Raw genomic sequence first — 21,831 nt, forward strand, 5'->3', positions numbered from 1 at the left:
CGTATGTCAAGAAAATAAATTTGCCACTATATTACATATGAGAAAGGTTATCCACAGAAGAGTGGTGCAACAATCAATTTAATTACACATGACAAAAACTCCATGACTTTTCCAAAACTGTCAAGGATTTTATTAATTCCATGACTTTCCCAGGCCTGGAAAATGATATCGTGAAATTTCGTGACTTTTAAAGGTTTTTTATGACAATTGAAACTCTGCTGTTTCAGCAGTTTTATGACAAAATACGCAATCTTGCATTACAATATCCACTCACATTTGTCTTTAATGAAGCCAAAATAAAGATTGTCACCTTAACTTAACCAAAGTGCTGTTGTTATTTATCGCTGCCTCTTCAAGGCAGGAATATCACGCAGTTATGTCTATAACTGCATGATATGTCTATATCAACATGAAAGGACGGGACCGCTAGCAGGATGGGGGTGATGAATTGAAAGCGTGGTATGTGTGCGACACTGTGGGACATTTAAAAGTAGCTGCCAACTCAAAGAAAATTGGGATAACAATGAGATTTGTAAGCTCCTTATCCTCCGAGCAGGTGACGACATCAGCCACCACTATAAAACAGAGATGGTAAATAATTGTTATTGCCATGTTATGCAATTAATATTGTTTAGAAGGTGCTGCTGACACTTATGTGTCATAGAGGCCAACGCTGTTGCGTTAAAAAGTCACGCCCGTCACACCTCTTTTGGCTCTGCAAAGCTGGAGGCAATCTAAAATCACAAACTGGGGCAGAATAATGTTCTCGCAGAATAACGCTCTATAGCACAATTGCTGTGTAAAAAGGGTCATTTGGTAACAAACAAATGTTATTTCTAGCAGATAAGGTTGAAATCCAAGCTGATCACATTTGCTGGGTAAACTTTTGTATCTACAATTAAATAGATAATTATAAGTTATCAGATGTTTATCAGGGTGGAGTGTGACTTTAAGAGAGATCATCTTTTCCGTTCACGCAAGCCGTGTGCGCTAATTCGTCTAAGATAATCATATTCCCACAAAAGGGCACAAACACCCAGAGGAAATGTTCTATTGAAACTGTACAGAGGGCAGAGAGGGGGAGAATAACACTCGCAGAGAGAGAGTAATACATAGAAAGAGAGAGCGAGAACGAGAGCCCTCCATGCATGCTGGCTCCTGTTCTTAATTATAGTAAAGCACTAAAGTGCCTCATTCATTTCAGCAGGGTGGGGCAGTGGCCTGTGACAAAGACGAAAAAAAAAGAAGAAACATTTATATAATTTTCACCTCAATTTATTCAAGTGTGCGGCGCAGGGATTGAGGACACACAGCTACGAAAACACACACTCATGAGAATTGTACACACACACGCATAAACAGAGAAAATTCAACTTCCCTCAGCTTAACTCCATCCCAGATGTTCTTGCGGTTGACAGAAGGGGGGGGTTGAGGGAAAAAAAATGGCCGCACCACATTTTTAAAAAACACACACCCATATTAAATGTTTTCAGTTAAACAGAGGGAAGAGAGAGAGAAGAGAAGAGAAGAGAAGAGAAGAGAAGAGAAGAGAAGAGAAGAGAAGAGAAGAGAAGAGAAGAGAAGAGAAGAAGAAACAACACGAGCACTTTCCTCCGGTTGATTTATGTGATTCTATTACATTAAACATTCTTTCCCCTGAGCAGGCTCAGCTCCCTAGCAACCATCGCTCGCAGCCCTAATGTGTCTGGCACGCGGCCAGGGAAAGCTGCCTGCCTTATTGATTGCCAGATTGAAAAGTTTGCATTTAATAGGTCCTGTAATACATGAAGGAATTATTCAGAGGGGCTCCTTGTCAAAAACCCAAATTGGTTCTTTTGACTATCAAAAAACAACGGGGGCTTCGCAACAAATGAGCTATCAGAAAAGCTTCCCTTTTGTACTGGAGAAATTACACGTAGCTTTGCCCCCCCTCCGAATCATCCCGAGTCATGAGGAAGAGAAGCCGTGATTACGACGAGGTTAGAGGCCGCATTGTCCCTTAAGATGAGGACGACAAGTTTGCGCCGTGTTGATCCCCCCTTTGTGTCGTGATGGATTGGCCCTAAACACTGTTCGCTGTCTGGTCCCCGGCTGCATCCTGACTAATGAAAGACTACTGCTGGGTTTTGGGGGGTCAATCCACTTATGGCACAGTCAATTCTGAGAGTAAAAACAAGCTGCTCTGCAAGAACTCGAAATGTGCAAATACCACAGGGAGCAAATTTAATCAACTATCTTTGGTTGCAGAGATACAGCTGCCTTTTGACTACACAAACAAAACCCCTCTCCATGTCTCCTCAAACGAGACTAAGAGCCCTAGAATACCAATGTCTAGCAGTCGGTGAGTGTCTCTTGCGCTAGTTTTTGCGGTGTGTCCTCCACTACTGGCCCTTGTCGGCCTTTTTTCACGCGATGCAGCTTGTTGAATTGGCATCCGAGCGAGCTCCATGCACAAACAGAGAAACTGTGTGAGGAGAGGACACAAACGACTAAAGTCAAGAGTGCGTGAGCTCAGGAAAAAAACTTGTCATATTAGATCAAACTAATATTTAGCCATTGAGCACTTCAGCAGAAACAGTTCATAAGCATTTGTGTTATTTGTTTGCTGGTGCACTCTAAATATAGTTTTTTTTTCAAGCATCGGGTTGTGTTGTTAACACTGTGAACTCTGCAATGGAAAAGGTCTGCCAGTGCCTGGTATTGGTATTTTTGCGTATTGTGTTGTCATCATATTCCTATAATCTTTACAACCTAAGCTACATAGTAATGTAGGGTAATAAACAATAGTAATAAAAACTGTATATATCAAAAAAATGCAAACATTGGATATGTTTTTTCATCAGATTTTACAAAATAAGCTAACAAAACATACTGATCCAAAATATTTTTAAAAGTGAAAACAAACAGACATTTCTTAACATTTCATAAGTTATTTGGACGATGTGCATTATTTAATTTTTAGGATATTTTTATGAGAAAAGTACAAAGAGAGAGTACAAAGCGATAGATTCATCCTTCATTCTTCTGGCGCCACGCTCGTTTTCAGGCAATGTAGCATAATGATGTCATCACGAGTTTACAACATAATGACATTTTTGAACGACAAATGCAGACCACTGTCACCTGCTGGTATGGAGCATTATCTACTCACACACAGGACAAAAACGCAAGTGCTGGTTGGCTGCGATCTTTGCGCAACTTTTTGGCCGAGACACAGGAAACATGAGGCAACGGAACGGTCGACCTTTGTCGCCACTAGCTCTTTAATGCTGGTATAGTGTGTCTGAACCTAAAAAGCTTTTACACCCAGGTGACGATACTCTATCTACTATGACGGCCACTCTCATTTGTCACGCAGCTCTGTCTGACACAAACTCAATTGAGCAGCTGTGATCAGAGATCTTGGTGGTTGTCACTGATGGAGAGAAAGGGGGGATGCAAGGAAAGTTTCCTGGGCTCAGCCTGAAGCAGACAGCCTCTCCAGCCACACATATCCTCCTCCTGCTGCAGAATGAAATGGATGACATGTTTGGCTTTAAATGTATCTTTAATGGGACAGCAAGTTCCCATTTGAGTGAGTTCTGCGGGAAGGTTAGAGCAAAGGAGGGAGAGGGAGAAAAAACATCTTATCAGGAGATTGGGAATTGGGTCAGGCAAGGAATTACATGCCATTCTAGATCAAAGTTGCCGTGTGTATTTCCTCAAAGAAGGGCCCCTCATTATCAACTCAGACTTATTTCTGAGGGTGTATACTAAAAGGAAACATGATTTAATATGTTTTCAGTAAAAGAATGAAGCACAAAAAGAGGGGGGGGGGGGGGGGATAATACTAGAGGCTATTTGAGACAGGCATGTTTCCCAATGGTAAAACTGTAATGAGAAAGAGAAGAGGGGATGTTTGTTGGAGATGTTTGGGAGGAGGGGGGTGTTGTCATTCACCATGGCTCCATTGTGAATTCCTGTCATTATATAAGAACCTCTCTTTCTCCTCTCTCTCTCTCTATCATCAGATCTGTATGGAGGAGGAAGGCTTTAAATAAACAGCCCGTTGAGTTAAGCCAACTGGAACCCTTTTCAATAATTACATCCAGCACAATACTCAATTTACATTGCATTTATTTAGCTGGAGGACTTGACAATGTGAGAAAGAAAAGAGTGACATTAGCAGCGGATGATAACAACTAGAGCGGTGCGCTCCCCAAGGGGAGACGTTTTAGTCTGTGGCTTAGAGGGAGACTTTACAGATAGCAATATGTCATTAAAAACCAGCGCCATCTGTTCAGATTTCTTGTTTATGTGCCGTCACTGATATAAAGCGCACTGAAGACACAAAAGCAAATCCCAGAAATGCAAACTGTAAGATTTTCTCTGTGCACTTAGCTGTGATTACACATTCTAACAGCGCCACAAAAAAAAAAAAGGGAAAACAACAACCGCTAACAATTGTTTTCTCTCCACAACCCCTAATGATCTGCGTTTGAAGTTCCCCCAGCTCGCTCCAGCACAAACTATTTTCACAAGGCTGCTGTGTTATTCATGTAACACACACACACACAGTATCTGGCTAAACAAGCAGGTAATTTCCGATAAACTGCGACCAGCTTGGCTGTAAACTCATTCATTCCAGATTACAGAACACGACCTCTGATGTGGCAAAACCCTCCGCTTTACCAACAGAGCTGTAATCACAGCAATGCAGCACACACAGAGTTTGGAGCTGCTTGTCTCACATTGCACAGGGAAGATAAGAACTTCAATGCAGAATATCTACTCTGCTCTGATAACAAGTTTATGTTAGCTGGTCGCTCAATACTTTTCATTTCTGTCCGTGATATTGCTGCATATTTTTGTAGTCATTTATCAGCTGAACATCGGTATCGGTATTGTTGACTGCCATCGGCCTATCAGCAGATAAGATGACATTCACCGATGGCAGTGGCCAATGTTTTCTGTTCTGTCAGATTATTTTGCGCAGAATAGAAAACAGTGCTGTCCGGGACAATAGAAAACTTGCTTCAGAGGAACAGGGATCTTTCCTGGGACACCACCAGGACCATAGACTATATAAAGATGGATGATGTGCCCCCACTTAACCATGCTATGCTTAAGTGAGGCCAAAATATCCAAGATACGGGCACTGCAATCTTGCGCTGGTGAAGTCATTTGGAGCCGGAGTCTGCGCATTCGTATTATCCATGGTGGGGCAGTTCCTGTCAAAACACCTGTTCAACCAATCATGAGCAGCTCCATTGAATGCCAGTGCATGGATTGGCTGTCGCAGCTGTCAATCATGGTGAAAAATTCCCTGTTGTTGAATTAATAACTTATCGCAACCGAACTTATCATAAAAACAAACACTTGAACAAACAGCAGGGTGATGAGAACTACCTTCAGTGACAGAAAACATCTTTGGGAAAAATTTATTTGCCGTGTACTTTGAGTTTTTAGTTTGGCCTATGTCCCATACACTAGCATGGAGGGGCGGGCTTTATGACCTATACTGCAGACAGACACCAGGAGGCGATCAAGATTGAAATGTTACACTTTAGGGGAACTGTCATGTTGTCCATCTTCATATACAGTCTATGGTTGGGACAAGAGGACGCAGTAAACTCACTACTGATGCCTCAGGGGATGCACCCTATTGTTTCCACTGATAATGCTACAACTCGTCTGTGTTGAAATCAGTAGGAGAGTTTGGTGTTGGCTGGACCATATGTTTATGATAACTGGATACAAGATGCCAAGATGGCACCTATTCATTCCGAAAGAGTTTTTCTTGGCTCAGGGAAAGTTTTACAAATATAAAAACACCATTGATCAAAAATTCATAATAGACCTTGTTGGCAGTTCAAGGTATAACTGCCAACAAATGCTTCTTTTACTGTGGTGGTTAATGGGAAAAAAGTCTTTTGGCCAACTTTTTCAGGACTTTTTCGCTGTAATACTGCAAGTGGTCCCTGGGAAAAATTGGCTGCAAGGTTAAGCTGCTTGCTGGTAGGCAAATGTAACTTAGAATGTTCTCATAATGTTTTTAATGTAATCTTGTAAAATTAAGTTTTTGTCAAGAAACTTGAATAAATGCAGCTGTTTGAAGAGGAAATTTATTGAGGTTTTTACAGCAATACAAAACAGATATTAGTGGGGGAATTGTGATATATTATATATGGTAAAATGCTTCTGAAAAAGTTTTAAAAAACTTAAGTTTTTTATGTGAAAGAAGATTATTTTAAAGTCTTTTTATCAATGTGTGAATTTGTGCCCATTCAAAGACAGCGTAATGACAGACTGACTGACTTCATTTAATTTTTTTTACAATGAGGATTTTCATTGTGTGCCTGGCACAAAATAGGTAATAAATGAGAACAAAAACAACATAAATAACAACAACAAATACACCTTTGTCGGTACTAGCCCAGAATTTCACAATCTGTGCATCGGTGCATTTTAAAAAAATAAAAACAAAGTCCAGTATGAGTTGAAAATGACACTGACATATTTTTGTTTATTTTGTGAAACACATCCACGGACTGTTAAGTATTTTGTATACATTATAAGAGCACAGTGAGAACAGACGCGAAATGACAACAACATGAATCATTACTTGGCAGAGGTTTCTGTTGTCTAAAGACTTTCCTGTCATCGTGACGAGGCTGCAACTGGAATCAATTTGTTCCTCATGAAATATCAGGTTCGTTTACTGCATATTCATCTACTTTTATCCGTGCAAGCTTCAGCTGTTTTTTCTCACATTTAATAATTATCTTCAGCAAGATTAATAAAGGCTGCACCCACCACAGTGGAACAAAGGGATTCTGTTAACTTTCGATATTATCCTCTGACGCATCGGATGAAACAACAGCCTTCCCTGAGTTATGGCTAAGGGGAAAATCAGGGGAAAAAACAAGACTGGCTGAATGCCTCTCATTTTGCCAAGTGCTCCTCAGGCCAGTACATAACAAGGAAACGGACTGACAGGTTGAGAAAGAGGACAGAGAGGCATCAATGATCTATTGTTTGCAGCCAAGGCGCTCCTTCCAACTCCTCTGGCAGTCGATATATCAAAGAAACCAAAATATATTACACCATCTGCCCAGAGATACTTTACAAATACAAATTACGTCATTTGTATTTCTTTGGCTTAATAAAAGCATTAAGAGCAGTTATGTATCCGAGCAAATATGTGCGAGCATGCAGCGCATGCACGCACTTACACATACACACACACACACACACACACACACACACACACACACACACACACAGCTCCCACCAAAGGTCTGGAATCTATCAAAGCCCCCATTGCAATTACCTTTCAATGCAGGAAAAATGCATTACCTCTGTGCTGTGAAATGAACACTATGTTATTCCTACAAGGCTAAAAGTCTATCTTCCACACTGTGCACTGCACAGCACACATCCTGTGGCCCTGTTGCATCAGTGCTGCCTTTCAGATTATGATAGATATTATATTGAATGTTGAGAAGCTGATCTGCAATCAGCAGCCAGAGCTATTTTTTACCTTGGCACCGGTCTAACTGAAAGTGTTTTTCCAACAGGTAAAATTAAACGGGTATTTAATGTGTGAGCGCAATTGTTCACACACCCTCACACACTGTGGAATTCAAGTTATTATTACCAGCGTGCGCAGCTCGATCTCATTAAATTATGTAACCACAGAGGTTGAAAAAGCAAGCGATGATTCAAGTTCTGAGAGATCAAACTGGATCTTTTCAACTCAGAACAAACTGGAAAATCACAATAACCTAGTAAATGTGTGTTCGAATGAACAGGAAATCACCCTGTGATCAGTCACTGAGTAAATCTTTTGTTTACTGTTAACGTTAGCATCAAATTAAATGTCTCTCTAGATTCACTTGTCTGAGATTAAGCAAAAATCTGAATCATCATCTGAATGTTCATGAGCCTGTATGAGAAAATTTTGAGCCCGTGCTGTTCATATTCAGTGGTATAAAAAGCTAGGCAGAAATTATAATATAGCCTGTAATTTAAAAAAATACACACACGCGCGCACGCGTACACACATATTAAGTGTATGCTCAAAATGTCTCTCACAATATATTGATTTAAAAAAAAGTAAAGAATATGAATTTGATATATGCTACAGCAGACAACCATGCACTGCAAACCAAAAGAATTATCATCAGATGTAACCATAATCATAAATAAACTTAACAAATTGCCATTTAATGACAATTTGTGCATTTCTGCACGCATTTTGTTGGACCCCAGCTAAAGCTGTTACTTGACTGCTGCAGTAAGGTAAAATCTATGTCAAACACTATATTGTCTCTCTATTTTATTACTTTCAAATGTATTAAAAGTGGAACAATAAAGTTTTATGTAGGTTATATCACTGTCAACTGTTATAGTTTTCGTAAAGTTATTATAGGTCATAAAAAAATGTCATTAAAAAGTAATTGTATGTACACCTTTCCTGTAAGGCCTTCTATTATATGCTGCCCCCTTGAAAAATAATGCAATGATAATTAACTTTACTTATATTGTGCTTTGCAAAAAAACATATGACGATAAAAAAATGAAACAGTTTAAAAGTAACATTACATGGGACAAAGGGAGCTATGTATGAGTAAGTGTAAAGTAAGTTAAACAAAAGAAATACATAAATAAAGCAAATATAACAAAAATGGCACTCAGTCGTCAAATCTTTGAGAAACTGTGATCTAAGACTTTTTATACAAAATGCTCTAAAATGGGCAGTTTAGCTGTAAAATTTCTGAAAAAGATTTTCTCCCAACCCCCCCTTGAAGATTGGGTTGCAGAAGGCATACATTTAAAATGGTTACCCTAATAGTATATAGGTGATTACAGCCCTGGAAAGAAATATTCGGATTCTTGTGAAAGCACAAAAGTATTATTAGCAAAATCTACAAGAAGTATAAAAATCAAAAGTTCTCATAGTTCTTCTCAAAATTGCTCCTATGAGTAGACTCATATATGAATGGGCTGATTACTGATGCATTAGTGTATCACTTACATTTTAGTGGAGCCGATTTTAACTATATTATGTACAATTAGAGAGTTTAATCTGTAAAGATTCATCATATCTGAATTTTAATTACATATTTGTGATGTCACTAGTGCCTAAAACAAGTAAGGGTAGGGGAGTAAAAGTCTTAGTAGCATGAAGTGCATAAGTAGCATAAAATACTCAAGGAAAGCACCTTAAATCTGCACTTAAGGACAGAAATTGAGCAAATTGTCTGTTTTTCTTGTTGCTTGTTTGATATTCACAACAGGGTGTCCAGAGGAGGACACTTTTACATGCACTCATAAAGCAGATGGACTGTCATGCTCATAAAATATGCAGAGTTATTAATTGTACAATCTGTGATGTGTAGAAGGCTTACAGAGCGGCACAGAGTCATCCATATCTATCAATCTATCTATCTATCTATGTGAAGGCAATCTGTTGGGAAGAGATAAACATATCAGGGAGACATGTACAAAAGGCAGTTTCGCACTGAAATATTAATGTTGCAGTAATACTTGAAATGAGCATCATTTTGACAAAGACGAATATAGAAAGGCTGCTGGTTGGGTAACACTTAAGTGTGAGTCAGAGTGTAACTGGAACAAGCAGGCAATTTGTTTAAAGAAAAGAAACACACAATCTGAGATAAAAATGCCCGTGATTCCAAGGTTTTTCATAATAAAATAATCACAAAAGAAAAAAAAAACATAAAATAAATCTATGAGGAAATTTGTCCAAGACGAAGACGAGCTAGCGTGTTATGAAAGAGCCTCGCTCCCTTTCTGTCTATTTAAGATGCCTGGCAGAGGTCACATCAATAGCGTCTCTGTTGTTCCAGACCTGACTAATGGAGAGAAGAGAGACACAACTGTTGTTTCAGACCTCGCTAATGAGAGACGGAGCTCTTCATTTCCTCCGAGGCCATTCTCATTGTTTAACCATCCACCAGCCTTCAGCCCCCCCCCCCCCCCCACCCCCCCGTACAAGTCGAAAAACACATTATGTGACATTCCAGAAATAAAATAACACAAATTATTAATGAATATAGCAATCCGTAGAAGCTGAATTTGATTATGGTGCGAGCCATAACAGGATATGACTCGGGTGTTGGGTGGTCTCTCTCTCTCTCTCTCTCTCTCTCTCTCTCTCTCTCTTTCTCTCACAGTGTGTCTTTCTCCCATTCAAATTCGAGGCATGCTCAAACATCTAATAGATTTTTCCACCCCGGCACACAATTTACTGCTTACAGATTTAGAATTCTCTGGCTTCCGGCCAGTCAGAAGTGAATTAATGATATGAGCACATCAGCGAGGAAAAACAGCTTGTGATTCTCTCTCCTACAGGTCTGAGCATAATGAAGAAGATACTGCCATAAACCCTCCCAACACCTCCACTAAAAAAAGAAAAAGGAAAAAAAATACCAGAAAAGGAGAGAAAGAGGGGAGGGTGGTGAGAGAGGCACATAATCAATACAAACACTCCATTAAATTACTTCAAAAGGGATTCTGGACAGTTTGTAGAATTAGTTCTGTGGAAAAAAAAGCAGAAAGGGAAGCAAATATGTTTGAGGGGCGGAAAGCAAACAAGTGCAAACGATACAATCTGCCACATATTCTGAATGGAGGAATACAGCGTGGTGTGTGTTACAAAAGCATTCTTTCTGTGCCGGAGTCACAACATACCATTACTCTTGTAACACCGCGACACTTTCTCTTTATCTTTTCCAAGAAAGCGCTTTACTCCTTCCCACGTCGCAGTCGAAAACATAAAACATTTTCATGTGTGATAGTGACTCAAAAGTCCCAAATATTGTTCTGTATTGTCACGGAGACAAATCAACCATGAGACGACAGCATCTGTCTGTTTTCTTATCACCAGCTCCTGCCTGCATAAACATTCAGTGACGCTCTGAACAGTCTCTGAAAAGGGACAGAATCTACCCTCTACATCAAATTGAAATGTTCCGACTGAAATATTGTCGGGATATCAACTCGGGTATATGTGCCAAGCCTGGCATACAGATCAGATGTTGCATCAGAGGGAAATACAGTGGTTCTATCCTGAAGCGGGCGAGGCTGTAAAGAATCTTGAAATGCAGTGATATTGCTCCGTGCCGCGCCGGCCGGCTGCACCGTCCAGCTCAATCTTTGTACGTTTAGCTCTGATCAAAGTAATGCATTTGTCTGCCCCAGTTCAAGACAACACATTGATTCTGAGCAGTGTGCACACTGGGAAAGCAAGGCCAAAGTTCAAGGCCAAATTCCATTTCTTATATTTTTACCACTACCCCTTTGTTTTCAAGTGCTCCTTTTCCGCTCATAGCAGTTACAAGAGGTAGTCTTCCCTATAAATGGGACAACTCTGTAAGACCGTGATGCATCATCAGTTGTCACCAGTCATGTTTATGCATGCAGCTGTGGCAATACTAATATTATCACAACAACACTGGCCATTTATTGGAAAGAGACAGACACTTCAATGGACACTTTGTTCACAGCTTAAAGTGATACATTTTCAACTTTTCCATTCTGATGCCACCCAGCGTCTCCAATCAGCGGGTTCGCTCTTCGTTTTCTCAGAGCTTAACAACTATCCACAGACAAGCAATCGACACTAAACAACATATACATACACAATACCTAAAAGAGAAGAAAAAATATATTCACTGAGGAGGTAAATTAATTTTAGAAAGTTATATTTTGTTTGTTTTAAAATGAAAGACAGCGACTGTTTCTGTAACATCGCGTTACTTGATTTTGAACATTCATTACTTATTTTTGCTTGGACTACTTATTACGCCCTCTGCCACTTCCACTAATTCTCCACTAATTTTAGTGCAGGTTTTTTTTTGTGCAATCAACATTAATTCAGAATTAAATGTTTAAACAGAGATAACAAAAGTTATCTCTGGGGGCTTTAAATTTCACATTATCAGTCAAGCTAAATTTTGGCAATATATGCCATTAAAGAAGGCATATGACATGAAAATAAGTCAAAATGTGGAATTATCCTTGGAAATCAGCAATAAGAATGCATACTACTAGCAATTTGGTTTATGCTTGTTATGAAAACATGACCATAATACATTAAAATAACAATAAACTTTGACAATGTAACAAACTGTGCTATATTTTGTGTCTCTCTGAGTTGCAGAGAAAAGTCTTGGGGAGGACTTGTTGGGAGCCTGGGAGCTGTGGTCAATAAAATGAAAGGGCAGCGGTTGCTGTTGGAGTTTTTGTACCGTCTTTAGTTCTGTTTTATTTTTTAACTATTTAATTAGGCAGAGCCAGGACGCTCAGCTACAATACGACATTATCATGTTTTTCAGTATTTATTAACAAAGAAAACACATTTGTGGGATTGTTTTGTTGTTCATGCAGAAATCTTGCCAATGATTTCTTCTAATACCTGGTATGGAGTGTGGTTCTGAAAAGGCCGCACTCCAAACTGGTGGAGGGCCTGTAGCCCTAACATGTCGCCCCACCCCTCTATATAGTATTGGGACTGAGCCTAAATATTTTGACTTTTAAAAAGCCTTCATTTTTAAGTGTGTTTTTGTTGCATGTTCATTTTCTTGTTCATGTCTGAAAAATATTAAATTAATTACAGACAAAAAACATGGCAGTGTCTTTTTGAAGTTGCAGTGTGATTAATTTCCTATAACCTGGTGAAGTTTGGTGATGTCTTATATGCCCAATGCAACATAGTATTTAACTATACCATGCAACTATATACTCAAATCAGTATTTAGCATGGCATTAGGGCATGACTTATTGCAATTTCATAGCACGTTGGTGGAGAAAGTTTGGTCTTTATTGAAGGGGCTCCCTCTGCCCACTGGTGTGCTTGAGTAAGACATTGACCCCAAACAACTCCTGATGAATGTGTATGAAAATAAATGCACTAAGTTGCTCTGGACCAAATGAATGTAATGTAATGTGCTTAACCTTAATTATAGGACATGCACAGCAATAAAGGTCAGTTATTATGGATTACGGGAAGAAAATGCCCTAATGTCATTTTTTTATACAACTCAAGTACATTTTGATTCAAATTCATCTTGTCAAATTATACTCTGGACACTGATGGAGAAATTGGATGGAAATCATCAATCATAGTACTTTGCAGCTTTTCACACAGCAAAGAGATGCATGAATAATATGTTGTTCCTTGAATAATAATAACTGACCTTCATTACCATTACTATCTGAATATTTCATTGAAATGCTCATATTTTCGGATATCTAATCCATCATGCGCTCTTGACTTTAGTATGATTCACTGTATGAATGTGTCGGGTCAAACGGCAGCTACAACTGTTCTTATTCGGCAGCACTGCAGGGAGCATCTGATATAAAGCAGATAATATTATTTTTGTAATTTTATGGTGTCATTTACTTTAATTTTCAAAAGGTCCTGCACCACAAAAATAATCTAAAAAGTCAAGGGAAGGGATGGCTGCTTTTGTAATGAAGTGTGTATTTTTTTTCTGCCTACACAGTTGCATGGGAAGTTTTCTCGCTGAGGGATGAACTAGCTTCAGATGATACTAAAGGGCAGGAGTCAGGAACACCATCTATGTTCCCTGAATGCAAAAGTCACAAGGTTTGACCTTGTGTAATCCTCGACTTCATCTCAACTCACAATCTGCTCACTGCCTCAGCGCTGAAGGCTTGAATTGGAGAAAGACAAGACAGAAAACCTATTGAGCTATTTTGTGAGCAAGAGAAATCCTTTGTTTTTGTTTTTTTATTTTATTTTTTTATTATTTTCCTTCTACAGCTCTCTGTTTCTCCCGGCTAAAGCCAACAAACTGTATCAGCAGATACAGCTCTCCAACGCTCGGCCTCGTAGTATACGACCAGAAACCAATTTCGGCAGGCAGCAATGAAAAAAAAAAGAATCAGGCCAGTTCTCTGGGGAGAGATAGAGGGGCAGAATGTAAACTTCCCTGGCAAGCCATCCCCAGTGGATTGAACAGTAAAAAGAAGCTCTAATGCTCACTCCAATACAAGATAAACTGAGCGGACAGTTTGCATTACCTGATTAAGTGAATTACATTACAGATTATGTAAGCACTGCAAAACACAATACATCACTCATCATGCACTCGAAGAAATGTGTTTTTGCTCTTCTCTTGGCTTGGGAAACTGTGTGTGGGAAACTACAGCATGCTTAATGTAATTAATGACCTTTGTGTTGTGTAAAAGCCACAAGATTTTTTTAAAATTATTTTTTAGCTGCTAAGAATCCTGGGAAAACAATACATACTTAAAAGAAAAAAAAAATAGTGAAATATGTTTATCCGCTGTCTTGCAGAGAGTTAGATGGTAGCCTACCACTCATGTCGGTAGCCTACAATAAATATGAGGCTACTGCCAGCAGCTGTTTAGCTTAGCTTAGCACAAAGACTTGAAACAAGAGGAAACAGCTAGCCTGGCGTTGTGACAACAATACAATGACAACAAGAGGAAGAGGTTATTGGGCTCAGCCATGAAGGCTGTAAGGATTAGACAAACAGGATATTACATGTCATTTTCTTGAGCTTAAGGTGGATTTTGTTACCACTGGACAGATGCAAGCTTGAGTTTTTTATGCTAAGCTAAACTAACCAGCTACTTTTCGTCTCAGCCTCATATATGATGGGTTAGAGGGAGCATGCCGCACCTACTATGAGATTCAAAGGTGGTTGTCAGCCCATTAAATGGCTGTTTGCATATCCAACATTGTGAAACAGTTGCAGTTTTGTTAGTTTCAAAAACAAGTCTACATGGTAAGGTTTAAAAAAGCATATCCTGGTACATAAATTAGAACAAATGCTCTGGTTAAAACAACCCAACAATGACTTTGGTTTCGTATGGGACACAAACCCAGATCTCATGGGTGAAAGTCCTGTCTTTGTTTGACCAATCCTGCCTCCATACTGCCCGATGCAGATTTTCTCCTTCTTGCTACGACATCACGTGACTTCCTCATTTGCTCCTCTCAGAAAACTTACAGCCACAAGAGCTTGTCGCCTAACAGTAAAAGTATGTGGCTATTTCATGGCCTAATAATGGCTTTCTGAACCTGATTGTAGCACGGATGTATGAAGAGAAATGGATACAGCGTTTGAGACCGGGCCTCATTCATTCCTATGAAAGGTGCTCAGGGGCGCACACGGCAACAGAGGTTTAACTTTGGAGACAAAAAGTTACAAAGTTACTTTCTGCATTGTTGGGCCCATAAAGCAGGTGCAATAGAGATTCGCACTGGCCAAGCGCCAAATTTCAGGTCTAGCCGTCTGCTAACTTGAATGGGGACAAAATGATTTAATTATGCTACTGCTCAAAGTAATTTTGCAGAGGCTGTGACACTCAGAAAAAATGTTTTGATGATTTAAATATATCTCTTTGACAACGTAGGTCTATGGGATACAGTCTTATTGGGCCCAATGGCATCACGTGATGGCGGAAGTTGTCATTCCATGTTTGACCGCGATGTTAAATTGGCTTCAAAATCTGGCACACTTTCTGGGGGCCAAAATGGGTGTGGCAGGCACCTCCTAACCCATATCTATGACACATATAACCACTTATAAATGCCATTTAATGGCCTGATATCGACTGATGCTCTGTTTCTGTAATTGTAAAAATGTGATATACTGCATATTTTAGTTTTAAAGGTCTATGGGAGCATTGCATCATTCTCAAGGCTCTCTTACTTCAGCTCAGCTGCACTTAAAAAACACTACATTTCAAAGCCAGGCGAAAGCTAGAATGTGAATTATGATACCAATCAACTGTGTGCCTCACAGGTTTTAGAGTCACAGCTGTCGATGCTGCAGGACAGCAGCAAAGGTCACTTGTTTCTCTAATTAATTACTTTGTGAGGGCATCTTTGGTTTCCCTCTTTAAGCATTTCTGAGGACAGAACAGAGCTTTGTTCACCCACCAAACCATAATGCTCTATGTATGCAATGCAGATCAAAAACAACTCAATTGGCATTCTGCTATTTCAGACACATTTGTCTGGTAGTATTTTTCACATGTTCCCTGAGAGACACAAATACATAACAGTGCACTTAATTCACAGTGGCAGCGTGCCAGGAAAAGTTAGGATATGCACTTGGAAAAAAAAAGACAGAGAGAACAGTTCCCCTCGATAACAATGGCACACTTTATTGCTCTTTAGCTCACAATGGTTTTCTGTGCAGCTTGTGGTATTGCTGCAGTATCCTGTTATGGGGAACAATCCAATTCCTCTGACATAGTTACACATCAGCCCGAGAATAACAATCAGCAAATACATCATTCACGTAAAACAGCAAGCAACCACTTCGGGCTATTCTGTTTATAAATACAATCCAAAAAAAAATGGTATAGCTGTATCATAAAAAAAGTCAGTTTAGTCAATGAGCCAATATCAGAGAGAATTACAGACATTCAGCTACAGGACGCTTTAAGGGTACTTTTATATCTGATCTGCTGCTGCTGTGGCATGAATATTTCATTCCAGTAGTCAGCAGCATTGCAGTGGCATATTTCATATTTCTATGCAAACCCTTGCTCAGAGTAACGTGCATTTGCCTTGATGAATAAGTGATCTCTCTCACTCTCTCCAAAACTCTCTGCCCTGCTCATATTGTTAGACTGTCAACAACTGACACACGCCAAAGACGTAGTGAACAAACAAACAAATGGATAAGTGAGTGCACACCACTGATTGTCGGTGTGTAGCATGTGTGCACGTGCCTGTCTATGTGTGTTTGCGTGTGTGCGTGTGTGTGTCTCTGGTGCCCTGCCAGAGTCTGAGCCCGTTCTGCTGAGTGGGCAGATTCTCTGGCAGAGTGTCCCATCGGAGTGACAAGTGCATTTAGAAACAGCCTGATGGAGTCATTAACGGCAGCGCTGCTCATTAGCAACACACGCACGCACACACACGCACACACACAAGCCCTCAGTAACAATAGCGTCATCTCCAGGTTATTACACTGACAACGGATAAATCTATAAAATCTGGACGATACAGCACATTTACAGAAAGCCGTGATATGGAGCATAATATCATTTAAGAAGCAGGCTGACGTATCTATTTATGAAAGCAAGCAATCACAGACGCACACACGCACAAGCACAATCAAACTGTATTGATTACTGGAATAACAACAAAGCATCCATTATTGATCCTCTTGTCCTTTTTGCGTATGAGATTCAAGCAATATCGAGTAATCAAGGGCATCACACACACAACAGCTTCTCTTCCTGGAAGATCCCCAAGCAGAAAACAGTACAAGACTCATCAATAAACCACCCTTTTCTGCAGAAAAAAGGGCCTCGTGTTTTTAAGCCTATAGCAGTTTCACTTCCACAAAAGCTTCGGGCATGAAATGATTATTAAAAATGAATTAATTGAGGATTATAAAGCTAAATTTCTGGCTCAAATCACCAGGATACACACATATAACCTGACAAAATGTGATGGTATTTTTAGCACATTTACTAAGCTACATTATACCATTATAATCAGCATTAGGCATTACATCACAGCCATGTGAGAGAGAGAGAGAGAGAGAGGCAAATAACTGGGAAATGGCTTCAAAGGGAACATTATGTTCTTGCTGATTATTAGGCTCAAATGCCAGAGTTTCCTATTTGCATTGGATGAGTCATCCGCGGAGACATCCAGCTTTATGTTTGGCCTGATTCATAGGTAAAGCTGTCATGAGACCCCAAGAGTGCGGTGCAAGAATCAGACAACCACTGACACTTAGTGGTACCGCGTACATGACGAATACAACAGGCGACCATTCAGACACAAATAGCAGTGATCCCTCAAGATATACGGCCAATTATGATCTAAACTGATGGATAAGAAGAGTCAGAGACTGCAGTTTGATGTGACTCAATTATTTAAAGACATTACCAGCTGAATTATGTGATTTTTGCAACGCCGCCTGCCTTTGTTGTTGTCGCACTCTGGAAACAGAGCTGTTATACTGTAGGATGGTAATGCGTTGGCAAACACGCTGCCATTACCTCCATCCTGCCTCTATTAGTGTGATTCTCAGCTCATTATATCGGGAGGAATTCCAACTACATACTGATGAATTGCTCCAGTCAAGACAACACTTGTTAAACCAACCAAAGGACAATAAACATAAGCTGATTTATGGTGGAGACAGGACGCAAATACACAAATATCTCACACAGCAGTAGCTCAGAGAAACTAAAAACACAGCAGTAACCTTTAGGAATGAAAAAATGCTAAAAAGAAAATAAATAAAAAGAAATTTAGTTTCCTCACCTAGCTGTGCCCTCTCCCGCTGGACATCCTTGAAGTTGAGTCCGCTGGTCAGGGTGCTCTCGCGGTAGCGATGGAGGGCCTCCCGCCTCCCGTTGGTCCCCAGCTCCCGGAGCACGGAGGGTTTGAGAGGCTCGGCCTTCAGACAGTGGGTCCATCCTGAGAAGTCTGGTACTGTCCACTTCACCAAGTCCTCCAGCCGCACAATCACCTTCTCAGACACTGCAATTACCTCGTGCTGAAAGGGAGCGGGGCAGAATCCCAATTACAATCAGAAGCACATGAAGGGAGTTTCATAAATGCAAACTGTGTAAAAGTCATGGATCGTTTACTTTTGCCCCAATGTTACAACTCTTTTTTAAACAGTTTTGTTAAGCAGAAGACAACACATCTGCAGGTCGGTTATACATGACTGAAATTTAGAATTTGAAATCCATTTTGCTTAGTAAACAATTTGGGATTAAGAAAGGATTAACACACCACCCATGCTGTATTTATGCCGACATGCCAATCTGAACATACATTTTCATATTTGTCCATTTAATTTGTTTTAAGCATTTTTAAACTTACAAAGTGTGCGTGTCATTTCCACTTTCCTAAATTCCATCCTTCTGAAGATTTTTTTTTCCCTTTTTTACATTAGTAATGACCTTTTTGGGTCTTTATTATAAAAAAAACGTTTGGATACTTTCAGCTTGTTATTTTATTTTGACTTTAAACCTGATTTGTGCTATTTGAAAATTTAACAAGTCTCTGAATTTTAAAGCCTTTAATTCCACAAACAGTGGGTTAGTTGGTTTTTAATGAGTAGTTTTGTTTATAATTATAGTTTCCAGTTGAAGAATAAGACTTGGATTTGTTTTACGTGCATTTTTTCACAAAGTACGCAACAGTGGTGGAAGAAGTATTCAGACCCTTTAACTAAAAGTTTAAAAACCATAGTCAAAAATATACATCCAAAGTCCTGAGTTTAAAATTTTAATTTAGTAAGAGAAGTATTTTCAGCAAAATGCACCTAAAATATCAAAAGTAAAAGTACCAAGTATGCAGAATGGCTCCTTTCACAGTGTTATACTATTATTGTAATAATATTAATGGTACATTCCTTGAATAAATGTACTAAGTTACATTCCACCACTCGTAACCATCATAAGGTGAACACAATCAAAGTTAAAAACTAGTATTAAAATAAGAACAACAATCAGAATCAGAAGCTTGTCGAGGAAACAGGACGAACAACAGGACGTCCTTATTTATCAACTAAATTGGTATGTGCGTCAAGTAGCATTACGGCTGTGGATGCACATTAATGTAAGTAAATTACGGCACCATGAATATGGATGATGTGGATGATTGCTGAATTGAATTTATGCCAGCAGTTAAATCAATGTCAATGGGGACGTAGATGTTTTAGACTTTTTCTTTTTTTTTTTTATTTGATTAGCATTTAGGAAGTCAGGCTCCTGATATTCACCATGAATGTTGAGACTTTTTTATGTTTTTCAAATAACAAGTCGCACTCGGGGGCTGCGATTGCACCTTCAAAGTGTTGGGGAAAATGCAATTTGTTACAGTGCGATGTGTAATGAATGAACAGGAAAGAGCCAGTGGTCTCCTCTGACACATAATAATGTGTCAGGAAACTATGAATGTAAATCTATGGCAGTGATGTGCACGGCTGACATTGTTTATATAACTTTAGCAGTTTTGTGTACGTACTTTATTCTGTTCAGCTGGCTTACTTAATAAGATCTGCTTTCAGTTTGAGCTCATTTTTTTCTCCTAAGGTTGATTCAACCCCGTCTAATAACTCTCATACTCAAAGAACTACAAGTCCAATGAAGAGGCAAGGAAGCAGAGATGCTTAAATGTGTTTCCATTTGAAGGGCTAATGGCTGAAGTGCTTGTTACCGACAGAGTGGAGGAGTGTGCTGCTGGAAGATGGCTATTACAGAAACAGGGAAATCTGGAGGACAGATGTGTACAGGCAGAGACGCAGACACTCTGAGTAGGTCTCTGATGTTTACCTTGGTTATCTCCAATTTACCAGGCATCTGTCTGCACATTTCCCCTAAAAGAGTATATTACTGATGTTAAAATAACATTTACTTACTCTGTATTGACATGCTGGTGGACTGTATGTACGAATGCAGAGAGGGTGGATGCAATAAAAGCACACATAGGATCTAATAAAATCCCAACTCTACAGCTTCCTGTGTGAGCTTAAAATGTCAAGTTTTTTGGCATTTTAATCTGTTTTAATGGATTATTTCCTATTATTTTGTCGCCATATTCTAAAAACAAACACATGACTTTTCAGCGTCTCTCTCTCCGAGTGCTCTGTCTATACAATTACCCGTACTCAGTTCTCACATCATCTGCAACTACAGGCATATCAAATCCCAACCAGTTGGAGACAGCATTTCCTTATAAAGGAAAAGCCTGCGAGGGATAGCTTGATATAGCTGTGCCTCCCTCACTAAGTAGAAACATCAAACATGGGTTTTCGGTCTTCTTATAATGAGCTGTCTTCAGCTGTCAAGTGGTGGCGGGTGGTTGTAACCGGCTTTCCATGCAATGAAAAACTGACTGCTGTTTCTGCCTTCAGAAAAAGCAGGCCATTTGAATAATGTAGAGCAACAGTAAATAGCATTCAGCCTGCAGCCAGAAACCACATTGTACTGTATCTCTACAGAATTAGCTACTGTACTTTGATGCAATCGTCTGATACTGAGAAACAAAACCATGAAATATTTCAGTCGAGTCCATTTGAAACAAAAATAATGTTCTGCCGCTGATGTTCGAGTCAAACTGCAATACTGCGAGTAATTCAATAGCACACCAGAGCTTACAGCGCGCACAGCAAAGAGCAAAAACACACAGCCATTCCCTCTATATCAATCAGCTGAATGACATGCTGCCTTGTGTGAGTGTCAACAGATCCTGTTTGGGGACTTGTTCGGCTTGAGAGCAAAACACAACAGGTGAGAGCAATTCAGCAGCTGTCAACACAGTCCAGAATATAATCAGTCTATGAACGGAGCCGCAACAGGCAACATCCATTTTTTTTTAAACTTCACCAGCCAACTTTACACCGTCTGTGTAGTCTGCGGGCTGCTGTGTGATACAGCATGTGCCAGGAAGCTGAATACTGTGTTGTGGTTTGCGTAAGTCATGATATGTGATTGAGAAATGTTGAGGCAAATACTGTAGAAATAAGAAATGTGCCATGTTTCCATGGAAGAGGTTTCTGAGAACCAGATATTGAGAAACAGCAACAGAATTGCACTAGCCTGTGTGCCACTATGTAATAAAAAACAGAAGAAAAAACAAAACCAGGGCTGTGACCAATGAGTGTTTTCATTATCGTATAATCTGTTGATTCAATATATCTATAAAAATGTCTGATGAGAGTAAGAAAACTACATTCTTTAGTTTATGTGTCAAATTAAAAGCAACCTTTTTGTTCTTCCCTTTGAGGCTTATGCTTAATGTGTGTGTGTGTGTGTGTATGTGTGTGTACTCATGACCAT

The 21,831-nt window shown here is 39.6% G+C and overlaps 1 protein-coding gene across 1 annotated transcript in view; it reads right to left on the minus strand.

Moving 5' to 3' along the window:
- Positions 1 to 21,831, minus strand: part of LOC121954373 (AT-rich interactive domain-containing protein 5B-like) — a 101,694-nt gene that overhangs the window by 71,165 nt on the left and 8,698 nt on the right. Inside the window, 1 exon segment of the mRNA XM_042501829.1 lies at positions 18,302 to 18,536. Coding sequence (XP_042357763.1) covers positions 18,302 to 18,536 — 235 coding nt within the window.

This window comes from Plectropomus leopardus, chromosome 15 (assembly GCF_008729295.1).
Source record: "Plectropomus leopardus isolate mb chromosome 15, YSFRI_Pleo_2.0, whole genome shotgun sequence".
Taxonomy (NCBI): Eukaryota; Metazoa; Chordata; class Actinopteri; order Perciformes; family Serranidae; genus Plectropomus; species Plectropomus leopardus.